This window comes from Hyalella azteca, unplaced genomic scaffold (genome assembly GCF_000764305.2).
Source record: "Hyalella azteca isolate HAZT.00-mixed unplaced genomic scaffold, Hazt_2.0.2 contig422, whole genome shotgun sequence".
NCBI classification, from domain to species: Eukaryota; Metazoa; Arthropoda; class Malacostraca; order Amphipoda; family Hyalellidae; genus Hyalella; species Hyalella azteca.
In genome coordinates, this window is record NW_025930774.1 from 394,375 (window position 1) to 414,238 (window position 19,864).

Consider the following 19,864-nt stretch of genomic DNA (forward strand, 5'->3'; position numbering starts at 1 on the left):
TAAGCCCTATTTAACCCTAAGCCCAATTAAAACAATTCGGCCCTATTAACCCCTGAGCGCAATTAAAAACAATTCAGCCCCATTAACCATTGATACCAATTAAAACAATTCAGCCCTATTAACCATTGAGCCCAATTAAAACAATTCAGCCCTATTAACCTTTGACCCCCATTAAGACCTTTTATCTGCATTAAAACCCTTGATGTGCCCGTAACTCGTTACATTTGTTGTTTTGTTTCCGATTCCAGGAAGTTCACTAATTAACTGAGCTAACTTTATTAGTGTTCAAGTTTCAACTTTCATTAAGTTGCCAGCTTAAAACATATTGCGACCTCTCAATCTCCAGAGAAAATATTACAGTATATTAATACAGTGTACAGTGTATAATACAGTGTATTATACAGCGTATAATACAGTGTATACGTAATATTACAGTGTATTTTACACGCGTATTCATTATCTTTCGGTTGGAATAAAGCACGACAGGTTAGCAGGTTACTGATGTTCTGAGACCAGACACTTGATATATGAACAAGGTTCAAGCACGCCCCTGATCTTTATCATGGGCGGGTCATCGGTGGCCAACGTTTGAACAGGTCTAATATCGTACAGGAAAGCACTCCAGACCTGGCATTATATGGACAACGCATAGGTTATAGTAGGCCTAAGCTGGCCAGATGACGTAGTCTTGTGTGGGCTCAACTATGTCGTGATCTGGACCACACACTTTAGTGATCTTGATACTTGTAGATTAATGCGATCTAGAAGGAACTGCGGGATCTAGATCTAGCGCACGAGTTTGAAGCAAATCATTGTGAATCGATGGGGTCTAGATCGTTGTAGATTTCTGTTATTTTAAATTTTGTTGGTTATCGAAAAAGAAATTTCTTTGAATAGAATCCTGGAAAATATTTAGTTTGTTATTATTACAAACTTTTTATTATGACAAACATTCCCACAATTTACTACGCACTTTTTAACGCTCATGTCCGCAAGATATTGACACAGTTTATCTGTATACTTTATGATACACTCCGCACTCGGTCATGCTAGGCGGCCACGACCGTAGGTGTGGTCTTCGCTTGTTCAGTTTTTTCTTCTTTTGTTTTGATTTTTTTTATTCTTGGCTCTGAAAGTTCCCACGACCGCCGGCGCCGCTCGTGCCCGCGTGACTCACTCCTCCTCCCCATGGGGATGGGGGCTCCCCTCCTCGCCCTCCTATCCTTTATTTGGCTTCCTCCCCTCATGGGTTTAGTGGCGCCCATCACCGCCCTTGCCTTCCTTATTAGGCTATCCCCCCCCTCCCTCCTCCCCACAAGGATGGAAAGTTGTCCCCGCCCGCCTCTCGCTTATTACTTCCCCTCGCCCCCCTTCGTGGGAACAGAGCCGCCCCCTCCCTCGGGTTCGAGCCTCCCTCTCCCTCGGGTTCGAGCCTCCCCCTTCTCTCGCGTATGTAATTTATATCGAGGATGCGCGTGGCGGAGAGTCAGGTGGCGGATGGCGGTCGGTGACCAGCTGTCGGACCCACGGCCGCCATCTGCGCAACGGCGCGCGCGTGTACCTGCTGTGCGCGCTGTGCACCAGTCCCAGCTTACTGGGTGCGCGTACCTACAGGAGACGAATGTTATTGCTTGCACTACGCGTACTGTAATCGCGCGCTCGTTTGTCTGATTACTAATGTAAAATGTTATATAACAGTTACGGGTGCAGTTATATAACAGTTACGTGTCCAGTTATATAACAGTTGCGTGTCCAGTTATATAACAGCTGGTGGTCACTTGTCTCCCAGCTGCCAGTGACCCTCGGGTCACGTGACCCGCCGCGACCTGTCTGATTTCACCTTCTCTTGATGCCACCTGTTCCGATGCCAGACGCCCCAGCAGTTAACAGTGACCCGAGGGAAAAAAAAACATTTCCACCCACCAGTTCAGTTTTCAGTTTTTCAGTTTTTAGTTCAGTTTTTCCACCAGTTTTCCACCCACCAGTTCAGTTCTGCCATTTTATTATGGTGGCCGTGAGTGTTGCGATGCTCAGCAGTTGGTGTTTCGCGGCCGCGTTTGTTACGGCCGGAATAAGCCGTAGCAATTTTTTGATGAGGTTAACTGGCCGTAATTTGCTTCGAGTTTCTGGGTGTAGATGTGGGACCGACAACGGACCTCGATCAAGATCGCGCGCGCTTCATCACACGCGCACACCTGGACATTTGATCGAGATATGTTCGGCTGTGTTTGGTTCAGTTAATATTTTATCTGTGAAATATGTGAAGTTTAGTCAAACGCTGTTCAGATGTGGCAACCCGTACTGAGTTTAAGTTAAGTGGCGTCAACCTATAACAGTTGACATTCAGTTGGCGTCAGTCAACCATAAAGTTTTCTTTCTGTTAGCGGATTGAAATAGCTATATCAATACGCAACAAAATTGCCATTTGTAAACCTATCTGCTCAAAGTGCACGATAGCTTCATTTTAATTTTCACCATGTACACCGAAAATTTTCTTTTATGTGCTCAATGTGCACTATAGGTTTACTTTAATTTGCACATTGTGTATCTAGCTTTCGCTAAATGGAGGGAGGGATGTCGACGAGCCTGCTGAAATTTGAACAATGTTCACAAAAATATATTATTACCGTCTCGTAGACTATTACAGTTATTTCCTTCAATTTGCAGTGTGCAACACGACATTGCACCATGCGAATATGGCTACGGTCACCTTGCGTTTCTTTTTATTTGACACTACGCATCATAACTTTCCGTGTTGCAGATCTGACTGTGTAAACTTTCTACTCGCACAGGTTGACTTTCTGTTGACCTCTGACCCCTTAACGGGGCGGGGGTATTGTTCTCACACCTGTCGCTGTGTGTGTATGTGTGTGTGTGTGTAAATTTTATTCCGTGGGCGATGTTTGTGTTCAAAGTGTGTACATTTTACGCTTGTGCTATTAATTATCACCCTTTTTTCCTACATTTATTACTCTCTATTAATTTTTAAATAACAAAATTAGGTTTTTCGCTTCCGGCATTCAATCGTTAATCTATAAATTTAATTTTCATGGGAAAATAATACCACTTTCAGTTTCGTCTTCAATATTATTGATATATTTTTTTATTTCTAATTTGGTCCTAGAATTAAATTCCGGGAATTCTTAGAGCTGCGGTGCCAGACGGATGGTGTCTGCGGGGGCTATTTCTGTAGACCGGCACATGTTTCATGTAAGCAAGTGGCTATGGTGGCTTCATTTCGCCGAGCTTGTCTCTGCACTTGCTTCATGCGCTGAAGTCTTCATGTTTAAATAAAAGTTGCAGGAGTATTGTTTATCTTTAAATGTATTCATACAAAAGTTGCACGAGCATCTGTTGGTTTATCACTAAACTTATTCATTTTCTGCGAGCAAAGTCAAAGCAAAAATTCCTTGATGGCAAACTCGAACTATTTAATTAATTCTGTGATATCCAGTTTTCATTTTCTTTATTATTACACGATATTCGACACCGCGCATTTGCACTGAGAACTAAGAATGCAGGTAATTCGTACATGGCAATTACAAGCAGCTTTTCCCTACATCCGACGATGTGTGTACTGTGTAGCCTCGTGTGGGTGCATTGCAGCTATGATCTAAGTTATATTTGGAGCCTGCAAAAACGTCCTAACGCCGGCACATTTAATGTGTAAAAAATTATGTATGGTTTGTAGGCAGTTAATTAACATCGATTAAATTTTGAACCTGCAAAGACGTCCTGACCCCGGCACATAGAATGTGTAAAAATTATGTATGGTTTGTAGGCAGTTAATTAACATCGATTAAATTTTGAACCTACAAAGACGTCCTAACGCCGGAAAATATATTGTGTAAGAAATTATGCATGGTTTGTAGGCGGTTCACATGGATTAAATTTTGAACCTACAAAGACGTCCTAACGCCGGCACATTTAATGTGTAAAAAATTATGCATGGTTGTATGCGGTTAACATCGATTAAATTTTGAACCTACAAAGACGTCCTAACGCCGGCATGTGAACTTGATGAGAAACTGTGTATGGTTTCTTGGAGGTTAGTCATCGGTTATATTAGGAACCATGCGTTTTGACACCAGCACAAAATATTTAAAATAATTAAATTATATCACTGGCCTTTTTTAATTCCCGGTGTTGTTTGGTCTAATTTAAGAATATTTCATTTCGATATGAGAGAGTTTAACCTCTTACACCGCTTGTGTCGTCACCTGAAGACATCTATGTATAATGCAGTATACCGTCTATGTGCCTCTAGACCCACTTTGTGTGCCGCTGTAGACCCTGTTTATGTGTCTGTAGACCCTCTATGTGCCTCTAGACAGTGCCTGTATCGCTGTAGACCCTGTATATGTGTCTGTAGACCCTCTATGTGCCTCTAGACAGTGTCTGTGTATCGCTGTAGACCTTGTATATGTTTCTGTAGACCCTCTATGTGCCTCTAGACAGTGTCTGTGTAGACCTGTAGACCCTGTATATGTGTCTGTAGACCCTCTATGTGCCTCTAGACAGTGTCTGTGTAGACCTGGCAAGTCTCTCGAATTGCTGCTACGGCGCCGCGCTGCACTAAAAGAATAGAGCGGCTTCTATTTATTTCGTTGTCACTTTCCTCCACCGAACATTTGCCGCACCAAGTATGGAGATACTTGTTATTCCAATACTTGTTTGTCTGCGTATTATTATCTCTCGATAACGAGTCTTAAGTAACTTGCAACACTGGATCCGCGCGAGAAAAATTTAATCTAGCAGAGATCGGATTTTCGGCTGATTAATTGTACAGTTTTGACAGGGCCTCGTTTATTATCTTTCCTGGTGAATTTTATTGAAACTTTCATTAATTTTTTCCAGCAATTCCTAAATTGAAATACTATTTCTGATTTTTTATTGACTTCTTTTATTAAATTGGCCGGGTTTTCGCATGCGCACAAGCCGCTGCCAGTCGACGTTGTTAGAACACAACGCTTTGATACTCAAGTGACTCAAGAAGCATAGGATGCAACCACCGCAGTTCCTAAACTCATTCACCTCTGCGTGAGCTTGCCGTGAGTAACGACGCGTGTCTTGCTGAGTAATTACGACACTGCGTTGTGTTGTACAGGGTTTTCCGTCGACCTAGAAATCGATTTTTGTGTAAATATTATTCAGGAACCTGCGTAGTTCAATTAGTGCCAGATTGCATCATTTTAACGCGTAAACTCCGCTGCCTCATTTTATGTTATCTGATTAGTTTTAGTAAACGCGATGTAAATGTCACTCAAATGCAAAATATTCATGGCAATATATGTGTATGCGAGGTAGTTCCGTGCAGGAGCATGTCTGATGCCCTTATTTAATTAGGAGCTACCTGTCGCTAATGAGGTTGTCCGCTCACGCTCAGACGAGCTCGAACTCCCATGCAACGTCACGAGCCATCGTCTCCTGCAGCAGCTTGATCCCTTGCCTCCTACGTCTTTTCTTATCCGTCAAAACAGCAAAAATGAATACTGAACCAACTTCTTTTTAATGCACTGACCTGAAAATATTACTATATTTATTAATGTGTTGTAACTTGTTATTAAATTGTTGTGGTTGTTCCAGTTGGCGGTGTTCCTGTACTACACAGTAACCGGGCAGCTGTCGCCCGACGCGGTCATGCCGCTTGACGCTTCCTTCATCTACCGTCCTGATTGCCGCTCGCAAGTCTGGCGCTTCGTGCTGTATTCTCTACTACATGTTGGGTTAGTTTCCCAACATTATCGTGCGTTGAGAACTTGTATTTCTTTGTTAAAAATTGACGTCAAAGTTAGGAATTCAAATGAACATTATTAAATCATTTGAACCGATTTCATGCAGTGTTATCACAAAAAGTTCTAATGCAAGTTTTGTCAAATTTATCCATAAAATCAAACGTCAGAAGTTGGTTCTAACATTCTGTACCGACAGGTGGGTTCACTTGACGTTCAACCTGCTGGTGCAGCTGGTGGTGGGGCTGCCCCTCGAGATGGTTCACGGGTCCATGCGAATAGGAACCATCTACGTCGCTGGGGTACTGGCGGGTTCGCTGGGCACCTCCGTGTTTGACTCGCACGTGTACCTGGTGGGGGCCTCTGGTGGGGTGTACGCCCTCCTGGCTGCCCACCTCGCCAATGTCCTCATAAACTACCACAACATGCAGCTGGGGGCGCTGCGCCTGCTCGGTGTTATTGTTATCGGTTAGTTGGAGGCATTTTTGCTGGAGAATAGCGGACATTGTTGTCGGTGGAAGGGGGAAGCATTGTCGGTGGGTAGAGGACATGGTTTTTGGTGGACTGAAGGGCATCGTGGTTGGTGTATGAAAGCATTGTTGGCGGTGATTAGGGAGTATCAATGGGGGAGAAGCATTGATTTTCCTGTGGTGGAAGCATTGTTGTCGGTGGGTGGGGTCCACGTTTCCCTTCATGATTAAGCCAATAATGTGTGAAATTCTTCCAGACCATACTCCAATGATCCACAGGCTTAGAATTTTTCACACAAGTTCGCGTCTGATGCTTTTCAATTTGTTCGATAAAACATTATAAATCGTATTCAGGGATGACACGTTATACATGATAAATCGTATTCAGGTCAGACACAACTCTAAAGTACGCTTTTAATTTCAGCAAGTGCGGACGTCTCGTACGCCATCTACGACCGTTACGCCCGTCACTCAACGGGCCTCCCGGTGTCATACTTGGCCCACATCATGGGTGCCGTGGCAGGCCTCACCATAGGCCTAGTTGTCCTCAAGAATTTCTCCCAGAAGCTGCACACGCAGCTCTGCTGGTGGATCTGCCTCGGCCTCTACGGCGCCTGCTTTGCTTTCGCCATCCTCTTCAACCTCCTGCACCCTTACCCATACGACGGCCTAGTGCAGAGGTTTCCTTAAGACCTTACGACCTTTCGTTTCTAGTTACGTTATCCTTACGACGTCCTAGTGCAGTGGTTTCGTTTCTATTTACGGTACACAAATAACTGTCTAGTGCAGTGGTTTCGTTTCTAGTTACGGTACCCAAATGACTGTCTAGTGCATAGGCTTCGTTTCTAGCTACGGTACTCAAATGATGGCCTAGTGCACTGGTTTCGTTTCTAGTTACGTTCACACGAAGCTAGCTTCGTATTGTTGACTTTTTAGTCGTAATATAACCCGAGCCGGAACAGTGCGGATGCTGTGAGTTTTCATCGTAATGCACGCATCAAAATTGGAAAAGCCTGATTATTCTAGGTGCTTGGTACCAAAGATGGGATTATTGGAGGTCAGTATGTCTTTTTTCATGTCGTCTATTGATGATTTGATTAGGTCTATTGATGACCTAATGATTGTCGTCTATTGATGATTAGGTCATGTCGAGACGTCCTTCTGCTCCCGCGCTCCCGTTACTTTTGTTATCATTGTTGTCAGTGAAATGGATATATATTTTTCTATTTATAACAAAAATGATAAGTAGATTATTTAAGTAAATTTTAAATCTTTCCTTTCGTGGTTTCCTTGTAAGATTATTTGTGCGGTGTGTTGTGCGAGGGTTACTTTGTATATCTCCTGCACATACATTGTGTTCCTTTGTGTTGATTTCGTCGGTGTTACTGAGATGTTATTCTCTATTTCTGTTCTTTCCATTTTATCTTTTATGTTAATTCTTTTAGCAGGTATTGATACTGAGGCTTCAACTTGGCTTGAATTTACCTTTATCAATGCTCATATTTTTAACCTATATTTTTTTTTACTAAATTTCGCGGTTTTCAAAGGCTATTGCGTGGAACGATGTATGTGGTTAACACTAACAATAACATGCCTTTCGTACCTACGACCCATAGCGCCTATTACGCCCATTGACCCACGGTTCTCATATCTTATCCTCGGAGCAGCAGTTTTGATTATATTAAATTTGTTGCGTTTATTTTGTGTCGCTGCCTCAAATCCTTTTCTTCATCTATTCTGGAAGAATTGAATTGAAAAATGAAATTTAAAATGGAAGATTCATTGGATGGAAATCCGATGAATCTTCTGTTTTACTTCTTCCGACTTCCCATAATCTTCCAATGGGTGTAATAAAACTGTGTATTTTATGCTATTTATTTTGTGCTCATTCAATTTTTTATTTGGAATGCAATTGGACTCTCAAGTTTATCGTGATAATTTCTTCCCTCGTTAAGCCTCTTTTTTTTTTTGTTAAAAACATAGGTATGTCGTTGGTTCTCATTGAGCGTCATTTAACACAATGTTTCTGTATTGACTTAATTTGTTTTTGAATTCGCTGCACTAATTCAACTCACCGGTTTCGTTGCCTTATTCGAAAATTGATTGCCCGTTATTGGTTAGATTCATTTCTGTCGCACTTGCAGTTGCCTGGTTCTTAAATATGGTCTAAATGAGCTGGATTTCCTGTTTTTCATTCATTTTGCTTTAACTCACTAGCCCACAGTTGTCTTGTGCACCGGCTGTGTATATTTGTGTACCAAATGTTTTTCCGATTATCGTGACGGTTTTGTGTGTGTGAATGTGTAGGAATGAAAAACGTTCCTCTGACTCGTACGCGGGATGTTTTTTGTTGAAACTGAACCTGGCGAGTCACAAGAAGTGCCATTTCCTGATATCGTGCCTGCCTCGCTACCAAATCTTCTTGCTATATTTCATGTAATTATCCATTAAGTCTAAGTGTAATCTAACGCCGCTCGAATAACTCGCATTCATATTTCTGTTTCTAACTATTCACCGAAAAAACGACGCTGTGGAATGGGCCGGATTTTACATTATTACGCGTTTGTCAAAAAATTATCTCTTTTGTTGCACGTTTTATTCGGATTCGGATAAATGCACGGTTATTAGGAATTCATTCATTGTAAAATATTTCCTTAGAAGATTCCGGAACTCGAACGTGATTTATCACGATTGGGAAATTGGAAAACTCGTTTAACATTTATTCGGCGTGTTTAATAAGTAAAACAAATACTAATTTTATTACGGAATTGTGCACATTACAGTTGAAGTGTGTAGCTCAAGCAGCAAGTGTACTTGTAAAGAAGAATAATCTAGTGGCCTTCTTTAGCGCTTGATGTATTAACTGCTAAGACTAGACTTAGTAGCTGCTAACCTAACGAACCAGTCCCCACAGTAGAGGTTGTAAATCACGGCAGGTAATCTTTATAGTTATTATTGTCGTAAACTTAAAATTGTTCGGCTGCGTGAACTGTTGATGATATTGAGAACTGTCGTCTATAACGTGAAACTACAGATTTTCTTAGCCTAATTTTCAAAAGTTGTAAACATTTCTCCAATTGTTTGGCTATCTGCTTAACCTTGGTGTTTACGAATTCTGATTTTACAATTCATTCGTAAGAGATAGAATTTTTATTTTATTTCATGTAATCTACATTTTAACTCCTACGACACTTTTTAATGATTGACGGTTGAAGCTGTACGTGCCAGTTTAATTCAAGCTAGGCAATGTATGACTTATTTGAGAACATATTGTATTCCAAGCTCTACTTTCCCAAATTTAAACTTATTGCTTTCATCTTGTTACTTTATTGATTTCAGAATACATTTGACTTTATATTAGTCGGCCGAAAAGAATCTCGTTAACGATTTAGCATCATTCCATTTGTGCCCATCTTTATCTTAATCTCTACTTAGGTTATTCCATTACGCAGTTATCTGTTTTCCTTATCAATAACCAATGCTTCTGCCGTATCCGCTTCCCGCTTATTTCTTCTCATCAGTTCCTTCATCTCACCTTTCTCTAATTACATATTCCTCCATTAAATTTTCGTACTCGTTAAAAATCTTTGGATTATGCTGAATTGTCATATCATTTGAACTGTCTGAAATCATTCCTCGCTGAATAATTTGTGTGGTCACGTCTTGAAATTTCTGCTATGCTTCTCGTCGTCGCACGCTAGTCACGATGTCGAACTCTGCGTACGTCTGCAACTGAGCCCTCTTGTTCGCTTCTGGTTTCGTGCTCTTGCTTCTTATTCCAATGGGGAAATTTATACTAAATGTTTACTGGGTTTCATAGTTGGGGGACCCGAAAACGGGCACCATGATTCTTTTTGAACGGGGTAGTCTATCTCACGTAAAATTGTACTTGATAGCAATGGCTGCGCTGGTCACGTTGACTCTTAAGTAGACAGCGAAGCAGGCATCGGCTTAAGTTAAGAATTCGATCTAGTCTTCTCATTAAGCTTTAACGCGTCGTCGTTAAGTTGTACATACGCTTACGTACGTCAATACCGAAATCCGTTTATTTTTATACGTTACGGCGATGTCTAGTTTACGCATAGTGGAGTCTTTTGAAGGCTTGATTTTATCCTAATGAATTTACAAAAGAATATCATTTCCAAATAATTGATGACAGTAGAAATAGTATCATTCTACATGAAAATTTTGTGTATTGAAAACCTATCTTGTATCGCAAAATTGTAGAAATGAGTAAAGAGAATAAGCTGAAACTTGATCTACTTGTCATGCTTGATTTTCTGTATTTTGGTGCAGCATAACTTCAATAAAATGAAGAACATGAATGTGTTTCAATTCTTTCCTTTGCTAAGTGCTTCAAACTCCAACAAACATTGAAGCGCTTTTCTCCTGATAATCCTCTACTTTAATACGAAACCACGATAGGGATAATAATACAAAAGGTTGGTCTTAAAGTGCAACTGTCACTTGACGATAAGGATCACTTAAATGGGTAAAAACTTGTGCATTTGGGACAGAAGACGCGTACGTTATCTTGTAAGTAACATTGTGCTGGATAATGGCACACGACAAGTCGAACAGAACGAAATCCTGCACTCACTTCGAGCATTAAACGTTAAAGTCGCTAATCACTTACAGTTGAAGACTTTCTGACCAATTCTTATACTTAGCAAAAAATACCACTTTTTTCAGTTTTACGAATAATAAACCTTTGCCAAGACGCGCTCAAGAGACCGTTATACCATGACACCAAATCATATCAAGAAGTTATGTACGTGTATTTGACGTCATGTACGTCTATTTGACGTTATGTACGTCTATTTTACGTAAGGTACGTCTATTTTACGTCATGTACGTCTACTTTACGTCACGTACGTCTATTTGAAGTCATGTATGTCTATTTGAAGTCATGTACGTCTATTTGAAGTCATGTACGTCTATTTGACGTCATGTACGTCTATTTTACGTCATGTACGTCTATTTTACGTCATGTACGTCTATTTGACGTCATGTACGTCAACGGAAGTCTTGAGGTACACACAAAGACTTTAAGACACTCGGGTACACGCGACAAATATTCAATGAGAATAACATCAGAAAATACATGGTATTGGTTATAACATAGATGGGGAAAGACTATTTAATTGACGGATACCCAGCTCCGTGTAGCTAAGCTATCACTTGCATAACATTCATTGTTCTAAAGCAACTACCGTAATATGGTGCTAACTCTACAGTATTACTCTATAAAATTACATTTTATATTCTGAATTCATTTTCAAGATTTAAGTAAAATAATTAAAAGATGATCATCTAATAGTTTAGTTTAGTGACCCTATGATTACTAGCGCTTCAAAATCATCTAATAGAACATCTTATGAAATCTGTAAGTGAAATGCAATAGGATGTACCTTGGCGAATTTGAATTTAACATTGATAATAAAAATGAATCTAACAAGAAACATATATCAGAGTTGTGCATTTCTAAACTGTAATTACTAATATATAAGTGACTGTTGCTGCCTGTGCAGTTAATGGCACAGATAACATTCAACACACAACATGAAAGGGTACACCTCTCAATAAAATTAACGAACATTGTCACTGGTACGAAGATACAAACGTGAAATACAAATATCTCATACACGACAGAAGTATCCATAATATAGATGACTCAGGTTACGTTACATAAAAGAGAAAATTAATCGCGATGAGTGCAGATGATCTAAACGTACGGACATAGTTCTTTGATGTAGCTTGCATATCTAAAAAGTCAATTAGAGATATCGTGACAGGGAGTATAGAAAGATCACAACAAATCTACGGCAAATTTAATCCAGTTTACGTTGACGAGTCTAGAACTTGAATAAATTCACTGTGAGTCGTCATAAATTTCAACCCCTATAAATAGAGATAAGACGATATCATTGCAGACAGTAATAAGTGTTATTAAATTTGTTTTAAAGGTACTTTCACACTGCAATTGAGACTTAGTTTAGATAGACTATAACACTATTATAATATAACAGTAAGAGCACGAGGAAGGCAGGTAAGGGCACAGGAAAGTAGGTTCACTGTAAGAGTGACCATTTTTATCTAAATTATACATCCAAGTTAAAGTGATGCGACCAGATGAATTTTGTAAATGCACTGTAGATATGTAGATAACTGGTAGAACAAAATTAGTTTATTACAATAGGATGTTCAGAGTTCTAACCAAGCACTTGAGTTAATATCCAGTTTAATACGACAGCACGAAAAAATCTTCCTTAAAATTATTCTTTGGCATAGGTACTTTAGACGAGCTCCAGACAAAGTCGTCGCTTTCATATCTTTCGTATTTAATCCGGCTGATTATTCAATTTCTCTCTTAGAGTCCCTTCCAGCCTATGATGCTAATAAGATTCAACTAGTTAGTTTCACGAACAAATGAATATTTATCCGAATGTATAAGCGATGAAACAAAATATTGTAAAAGTTTAAAGGAAAATCGTTACCGGAGTTTGTAAAAAAAAAAATCCAATAAAAACTGGTCTGAAAATAAGGAAATCTTATTGATGTGACATTTTCCCCGATATCATGAAAGTTGTATACGATTAATACGAATTAACTCCAACTAATCACCAGAAACCCAAAGAGCCGAAAAGGCATAAATTCGGCCTTACAGGTTGCGTGTCACCGATGTTCTGGGCATTCAGCAGGAAACGATTAAAAAAAACAATTTAGGATTTTAGTACTCCTTCAAAGAGCTGTGATGGGGGGTTAAATCTCTTCAACAATATTCCAACAATCATTATTGCCAACTCAAACCACCGATCGGGAAGAGATTTGGTATGCAATAGTACCAGTCGGGTGCACGGTCCACCTAATTCTCACTTGTGCCAGTAGAAAATAATGATTGGTCTTTCTTTGAAGCCTGAACAAATAAATTACTACAAAATAGACTATTTTTAGGCTTTAAAAGTCGGCCATTGAGAAGAATGATGATTAAACTGGTTCTACTTCTACCTGACAAGAGAATACATTAACACCATTAATGGCCACATCGGAGATCCAGTGCATAGGGAAAGTCCTTAGGGTAATATTGTCGGGAGAATCGCATAGTTGCGAGGATACGTTTAGTCTATTCTAAAACCATAGGCAAATTACGGACACTTTGAGAGGCCACCCATAACATGCCGGAAATTTTCAGGCGTAATATAGATCAGTGCTGCATAATTGGTCATTGCATTGGAATTTCAGAGCCGACGTCTAAACCCTCTACCGCCTGACATGAATAACCGGAGCAATATTGTCACAAGCCTACTTCCCAAAAAGGATACGTTGCTAGTGAGCGAAAAAATGACTTGCACTGATGGTTGCCGCCACGTACGACAACTTTAAAATGTTCTCTGTTGCGTACAAACGTCCTCAGGTTGCTACAATCAATAGTTTACGTATAATTTAAGTTGAAAGTTACGTATGTTCCCGGAGAGTGACACACGGCGGTAGAGGGTTAACAAAAAAATATCACATCATTGATATTTCTTGATGGCATTTTCGTCTTGTACTGTTCTTGACGAGTTGATATTAAAGCATTAGCAAAACAGCAAACAATACCTACACAATCAGTTGGATACCGTTCAATTACATTGATTTACGTTCAACAGAGGTTTCTACCACACAAGAATACTTTAATACTTGAAATTATTAAATATTAGTGGATTCATCAGACCTCTGGCGGCTCAAGTTCGAACAACGGCCTTCGGATAAACGATCATCTTCATCGATATTCGACAGGGTTTCTTCAAAGAAAGACGCTTCCCTTAATTGCTTTATCCTCATTTCTTCTCGTGGATGATAGTCGCAGACATACTGAGTGGCGAAGTAGGTTTCTTCATGCTCCACACGCTCTCCGGTCATAGGATCGTGCAACTTGCTGCAAGTGACTCCAAACTCATGGCCATCTTGAGCATCCAAGTTAGAGCGATAGGAAGCAAGAAGTTCAACCTGTTCCAGAGTTACTGAATCTACTCCAGCGACAGCTTTCTTTCCGGGATACATGTCTCCGGCAAAGGAGCATTTTTCAAAATACACATCAGTTCCATCAAGTGATTTTTCAGGCGTGGTTTCAACATCTTCGAAATCTTTGCTCTGAAACTCATCGGGGGGCTCAAGCACACGGCAAAATTCATCACTGAGGAAGTCATTTTTGGAAACATCGCAGACCTCATGAACTACCTCGCCCCCTTCTTCGTTAACGCACTGGAGAAGATTCGATGACCCTTGAACGGTAATGACATTGCTTATCACCGGCGTGCACATGTTACTTTCATCATTACCGACGCAGATGTAGGAATCATGCTCTTGACAACTTACCGGCATCATTTCCGGAACAGCTATCGAAAGATCGCCATCTTGGGCGTCAGCTTCGTACATTTCAAGATCTTCTGTTTCTTCCATCTCTTCTGGGATGGAGTGCTGGCCAATGATAAGTTTAGATCTGTGGAGCCTGAAGGACTCTTCTTGTTTCATAAGGTGTTCTCGAATGTTTGTGACTTCAGACTTCACTTCGAGCATGTTGTGCACAATTTGCTTCACAATTTTGTCTTGTGACTTGAATTTGTCTTTGAGTGTCTTGATCTCAGTGTCCTGCCTCGAGATCTTCTCCTCATATAGAGTGGCCAGGATCTTGATCATCATCTCGAGATGAGCGCTGCGGAGCTCGGCTTCAGTGACCTGAGACACTTTTAGGCCCGTGGTTGTAACGCTAGCTGAGCGTGCCCGCCCGCTCGACTGCCTCGAAGATCTGCGGATGCTGAGTCGTGGACCGGAATTGCTTTTCCCAGTGATGACCATTCGAGCTTCTTTAGCCTCCGTCGCAGGGGGCTGAGTGGGAATGGTAGGGGCTGTAGCTCTGCGCCCTGAACCATGCTTCGGGTTATTTTGGTACACCTTCAGGGAAGGTCGTTTGATTTTTTGCGATCCTGAGCTCACGGTCCTTTCGATCTTTGCATTACGTCTGGTTATGGGACGAGCTTTGGGCTTGTCATGAATGTGCGAAACTTTTTCAAGCAGTTTCAATATGGCAGGAATGCTCCTGTGCTTACCTTCAGATTTTGACTTGCGTCTCTCTTCCTTCTTGTCTTTCATCTTCAGCGTTTCTTTATTGTGGTACTCAATTTCATCGTCGATGTTTATGTCTGGGACCGTATGGATAACTTCAATCTCATCAGCCTCAAATTCAACTACAAGATCTTTTTTCATTGTTCCATCAAACTTTTCATCGTTCTTTTCGTCTTCCCCTTGGTAAGTGCTGGCCCCATATGCAGCCCCTGCCTCCCCAGACGTTAGAGCAGTTGGAGTTGGAGGTTCCACCTCTTCCCCAACCTCCTCAATGCTCTGCTTTGGGGACATCACCCGCCTCTTCGACAGCCTTTTCTTCCGTGATCCCATCGGCGTGCCCGGGGTGAGCGAGGACCGACGCGAGAGATTTCTGGAGCGCGACAGCGATGGGGAGGAGCAGAGGGATGAGGCAGGGGATGAGGCACTGGATGAGGAGGCAGTGAAAGAAGAGAGGATATTGGAGGCGTAAAGAGGGGGCACCCAATAAACCAAGTCGGTCTTATTGTCGTTCATGACAGCAGCCATCGGCTTCCAGGCCCACTCCATCTTTAGCTGCGATAATAAGAAAAAAAAACTTGTAGTGTTTTCCGATAGCATCAATAGACTTATTGGCGATCGGCCTCAGCTTTAAAGGAAAGAATGTATTGACTGCAAATAAAAACATGTTTAGTTCATTGAAATTACCATAAAGAAATAAACTATTTGAAAATTAGTGGTATTGTACTCGTTGTAAAATTTCATTTATTACATTAAAATATAATATATATACAATAAATTCATCGATGTTTCTGGAGCAGTAAATTGAAAAATTATCAAAGAAATTTGGAAAAGGCGGACATGCCAGCGTAATGATGGCTAAGTAAGAATTACCATAAGCAGGAGTAGGTTTCCATTTTAAACCGCAATTAAAACGCAATTAAAATTCCTGGAACTTTATTTCAGTTGTTGCGGGACAATTAGCTTACTGTGAAATTAGCAATGGATTTCTCATTAAGGACGAAATACTTTTGTAGGGGCCGTCAGATGATGTGACCGGTACTACCTGGCGTGGTTAAAAGATATGACCGGTACTAAGCAGGTGTGGTTAAAAGTCTAATAAAAGATATGACCGGTACTAAGCTGATGTGGTTAAAAGAAATGACCGGTACCAAGCTGGTGTGGTTAAAAGAAATGACCGGTACTAAGTGGGTGTGGTTAAATGATATGGCCGGTACTAAGCTGGTGTGGTTAAAAGAAATGACCGGTACTAAGTGGGTGTGGTTAAATGATATGGCCGTTACTAACTGGTGTGGTTAATTGATAAGGACGGTATATACTAAACTGGTGTGGTTAAATGATATGGACGGTACTGAGCTGGTATGATCACTAGCACTACGGCGGTATAATCAGATGATGCAAGTGGCATAAGACGGAGTGCTCAGATAATGGGACCGGAACTTTATAAGCAGGTGTGATCAACTGATATGAACTGGTTAATGCGAATGACATTATATTATTTAGCATCACGAGTCGCTATGCAGGTGGCCCAGATTGTGTTGCACTTAACCGATTGTAAGCTGCACGGTCACCATTTAACTTTGACAACAATATTGCGTTGCTAAAACAAAGTTTTTCCTCCGGTCACATGAGTGCGAAGTTGTGAGGACGAGCATCAAGTCATACGTCGTGACAAAACTAACTATTGATGCATCTCAAAAACCGGCCTGTATATAGTAACACTGTAACACATGTATCTACACACTTACGAGCATATGCGTACTGACGAGCATTGCCTTCAATAAATGAGAATTTAGTGCTAGATTCTTCTCAATTTCATCTTACTTGACGAGTTTTTAATTTTGATGTACTCTATTATTTATTTCTTTTTAATGTTGTTACACGACACATGAACTGTTGAGAAGAGTTTCTGGAATAGCGAGTTCCTGGCCCCCAGTAAACAATTATAGACGTCTACAGCCAGCCATAGATGGATAGGCATCAATTACGCCAACGTGAAAATTATTTAAATATTCAATTTCAGGATTATTCAGTTCGTAAGTTTGGTGTGGATGCAATTATACAGTCTGTAATACTAGGGGATTTATTAATCAAGCATAAAGGGCAGTCTACCATAAATAAGCCAGTAATCTGCTAGATAAGCCGTAATTCAGCAAACTATAGAGAAAGATTAGACACACTTACGATTTAGAGCTTGTGGGACTATATGTTCAGCTTATAGGGCCGAAATGTCCCAAAAATGACATTCTTAAATAATTTGTGCATGAGCGTAACTGTTGTTTGTTTGATGTAGTGAAATACAGGGTGCGCCACTGAAACTTACTTATTTGAAAAAATTCCTGTGCGGTTAGTTGGTCGGGTAGAGGGGCTAGAGGGGGTGCATCTGAAGGGGAAAGTTCCCAAGTTTGTTTCTCAAAGTTTCTCAAATAAATTTGCTGTAGTGCAAGAATTAACTGAACGCGATTTTGTTGCCCGTCAAAATGCATGTAAAATGCTGGTTGACAACCTGCCTGAAGACGCGGTCGATTTTTTCAGTGGCGAGGCTCACTTCCACATTTCCGGCTGCGTCAACAGGCTAAACATGCGTTATTGGTGTGGTGTAAATCCACGTGAGTTTCACCAGAAGCCACTTAACTGTGAGCGAGTTACTGTCTGGTGTGCGACGTCGGTAATGGGAATCATTGGTCCTTATTTTTCTAAGAAAACGAACGCGCGGTTACCGTTAATGGAGCTCATTACAGGAACATGATCGAGGAACTTTTTCTTCCAAGACTCGAAGAAATGAACTTTAGGAACGTGTGGTTTCAGCAAGATGCAGCCACAGCACACACAGCACGAGACTCGATGAATTTGTTGCGACATCATTTCCCCGACCGCCTCATCTCTCTCAGAGGCGATCTCCAATGGCCGCCACGCTCTTCAGGTTTGACTCCATGCGATTTCTTTTTATGGGGATATTTGAAATTTCTGGTTTATGTCGATCGACCACGGACCATAGCACACCTCAAGAACAACATTCGCGACGTCATTGCCAAAATACCGATTGATATGCTGCATAGAGTGGAAACCATTGTAAAAAAGCGACTTCATTAGTTTATGCACAATGGAGGCCGTCAGTCATGAGATTTAATTTTCAAAACTGTATGAAAAAAAATTTGGGATACTGTTATCTCGAATAAAGAAAAATTTAAAACAATAACTGAAGTACTTTTGTTTTTATTGACCTTTCAAATAAGTAAGTTTCTGTGGCGCACCCTATACATTGAACAAGAGACATCGGCTTCTCATATACACAGACGACTTCAACAGATTTGAGGCTCTTTGATATCAAGATGTGCGCTGCGTATCCCGGATACGTAATGACTAATTAACAACGTTCGTTCTCGTTAGTGACCTACGAAGCGTATTCGTGTCTATCTTAACAATTATATTTATATGATGGGAATAACATTTCATCCGTTCCACACATCGAAAAATACCTGAATTCCCATACCAGAAACAATTACCTACCAACAATGCAGAGAAAAACAAAATTGAGCAAATAAGCTTTTTTTAAGTAAACAATTCATAGGAAAGCTAAAAACTTATGCTGCAGAGCCCATTACGCTTACCTGCTCCTCTAAAGCCTTGCGCTGATGTTCAGCTGCCTTCCTGGCCTTCATGCTGTTGGTGCTGCGAAACTTGAGCATCCTGAAGCAGGGAGAGCAGCTACCGTAGACTTATGCTAATGTGAGGCAATAAAGAACGGCAGCTCGCCTTGCGATACAGCAATGAAATAGAGTAAGCGGAGAGACTCCGTAGAGTTATAGCGACCTAAGCTAGCATCAGATAACTTGCGAATAATGTAGGAACTTGTGATTTTTTATATTATATAATATATAATTTTTATATAATTTATAAATCATATAGCATTCCTGGAAAGATCGAAATACAAAATTAAACAAATAATTATTATTTTCAGTCTTATGAAGCTCAAACTGTGGTCATATTTTCTGACAACAGTACGTTGAAAATATGATAACAAAGGTAGTTTTATTCTTCAGTCACATAATATAAACTTAGGTGTCACATGATCACAACAATCAACATTGATAAAATCACAGCCAATTATATATATGCGAATTTTTCGAAACGGTCCTTGAGATGGTGTAAATTTTGCGAATAGTTCAGTTGATGGTGATAATGTGCGCGGTACAGTGTTGCGTCGCGCAGCTCTGTTCGTCGTTGATACGATCTTCCTCTTTAAAAGGGGAGCGGGGCCGCCTCAAAACACCCGCCACCTTAACAACCCTTCCTCCCACACTAAATACCTCCCCTCACGAGGGACAGTGAAGCATGGTAATGATTTTTGTTGTGGGTTTTACTTTTTAATAATTCGTCGATTGAAATAAATAAGAAAATAAGGCCGTTTATTGGGGGTTGCGCTTTGTTTATGCATTTCATCGGTGAACTCAGTAGCCCGGCTGCATGTGTAACATGTCTTAAGGTGCATATAAAAATTCATGATTCTTCCCTTACGAAAATTTCGGTTCGGTATGGTAGGCTATTCTTCGGCCACCT

General features: G+C 40.6%; 2 protein-coding genes across 2 annotated transcripts in view; one reads left to right on the top strand and one right to left on the bottom strand.

Annotated features, from left to right (window-relative positions):
* The window catches only part of LOC108666726, a 75,700-nt gene extending 65,173 nt beyond the window's left edge, over window positions 1-10,527 (top strand). The window contains exons 6-8 of the mRNA XM_047879847.1: window positions 5,587-5,726; window positions 5,932-6,200; window positions 6,627-10,527. Coding sequence (XP_047735803.1) covers window positions 5,587-5,726; window positions 5,932-6,200; window positions 6,627-6,892 — 675 coding nt within the window. The 3' untranslated portion in view covers window positions 6,893-10,527. The remainder of the gene's footprint in view (window positions 1-5,586; window positions 5,727-5,931; window positions 6,201-6,626) is intronic.
* A 3,147-nt stretch (window positions 10,528-13,674) lies between these two features.
* LOC108666717 lies at window positions 13,675-19,204 on the bottom strand. Its single transcript, XM_018153633.2, has 2 exons — window positions 18,916-19,204; window positions 13,675-15,859 (listed from the first exon to the last, which is right to left on the bottom strand). Exons 1-2 carry the CDS (start codon window positions 18,991-18,993, stop codon window positions 13,892-13,894), a joined length of 2,046 nt encoding a protein of 681 aa, XP_018009122.1. The 5' UTR covers window positions 18,994-19,204; the 3' UTR covers window positions 13,675-13,891.
* Window positions 19,205-19,864: the final 660 nt, after the last annotated feature.

Bases quoted from the DNA above. Each gene is read 5' to 3' on its own strand.
- LOC108666717 (XM_018153633.2), bottom strand. From the start codon at position 18,993: ATGCTCAAGTTTCGCAGCACCAACAGCATGAAGGCCAGGAAGGCAGCT. The intron at 15,860-18,915 runs GTAAGCGTAATG...TTATTATCGCAG, and splicing joins GCAAGGCTTTAGAGGAGCAG to CTAAAGATGGAGTGGGCCTG.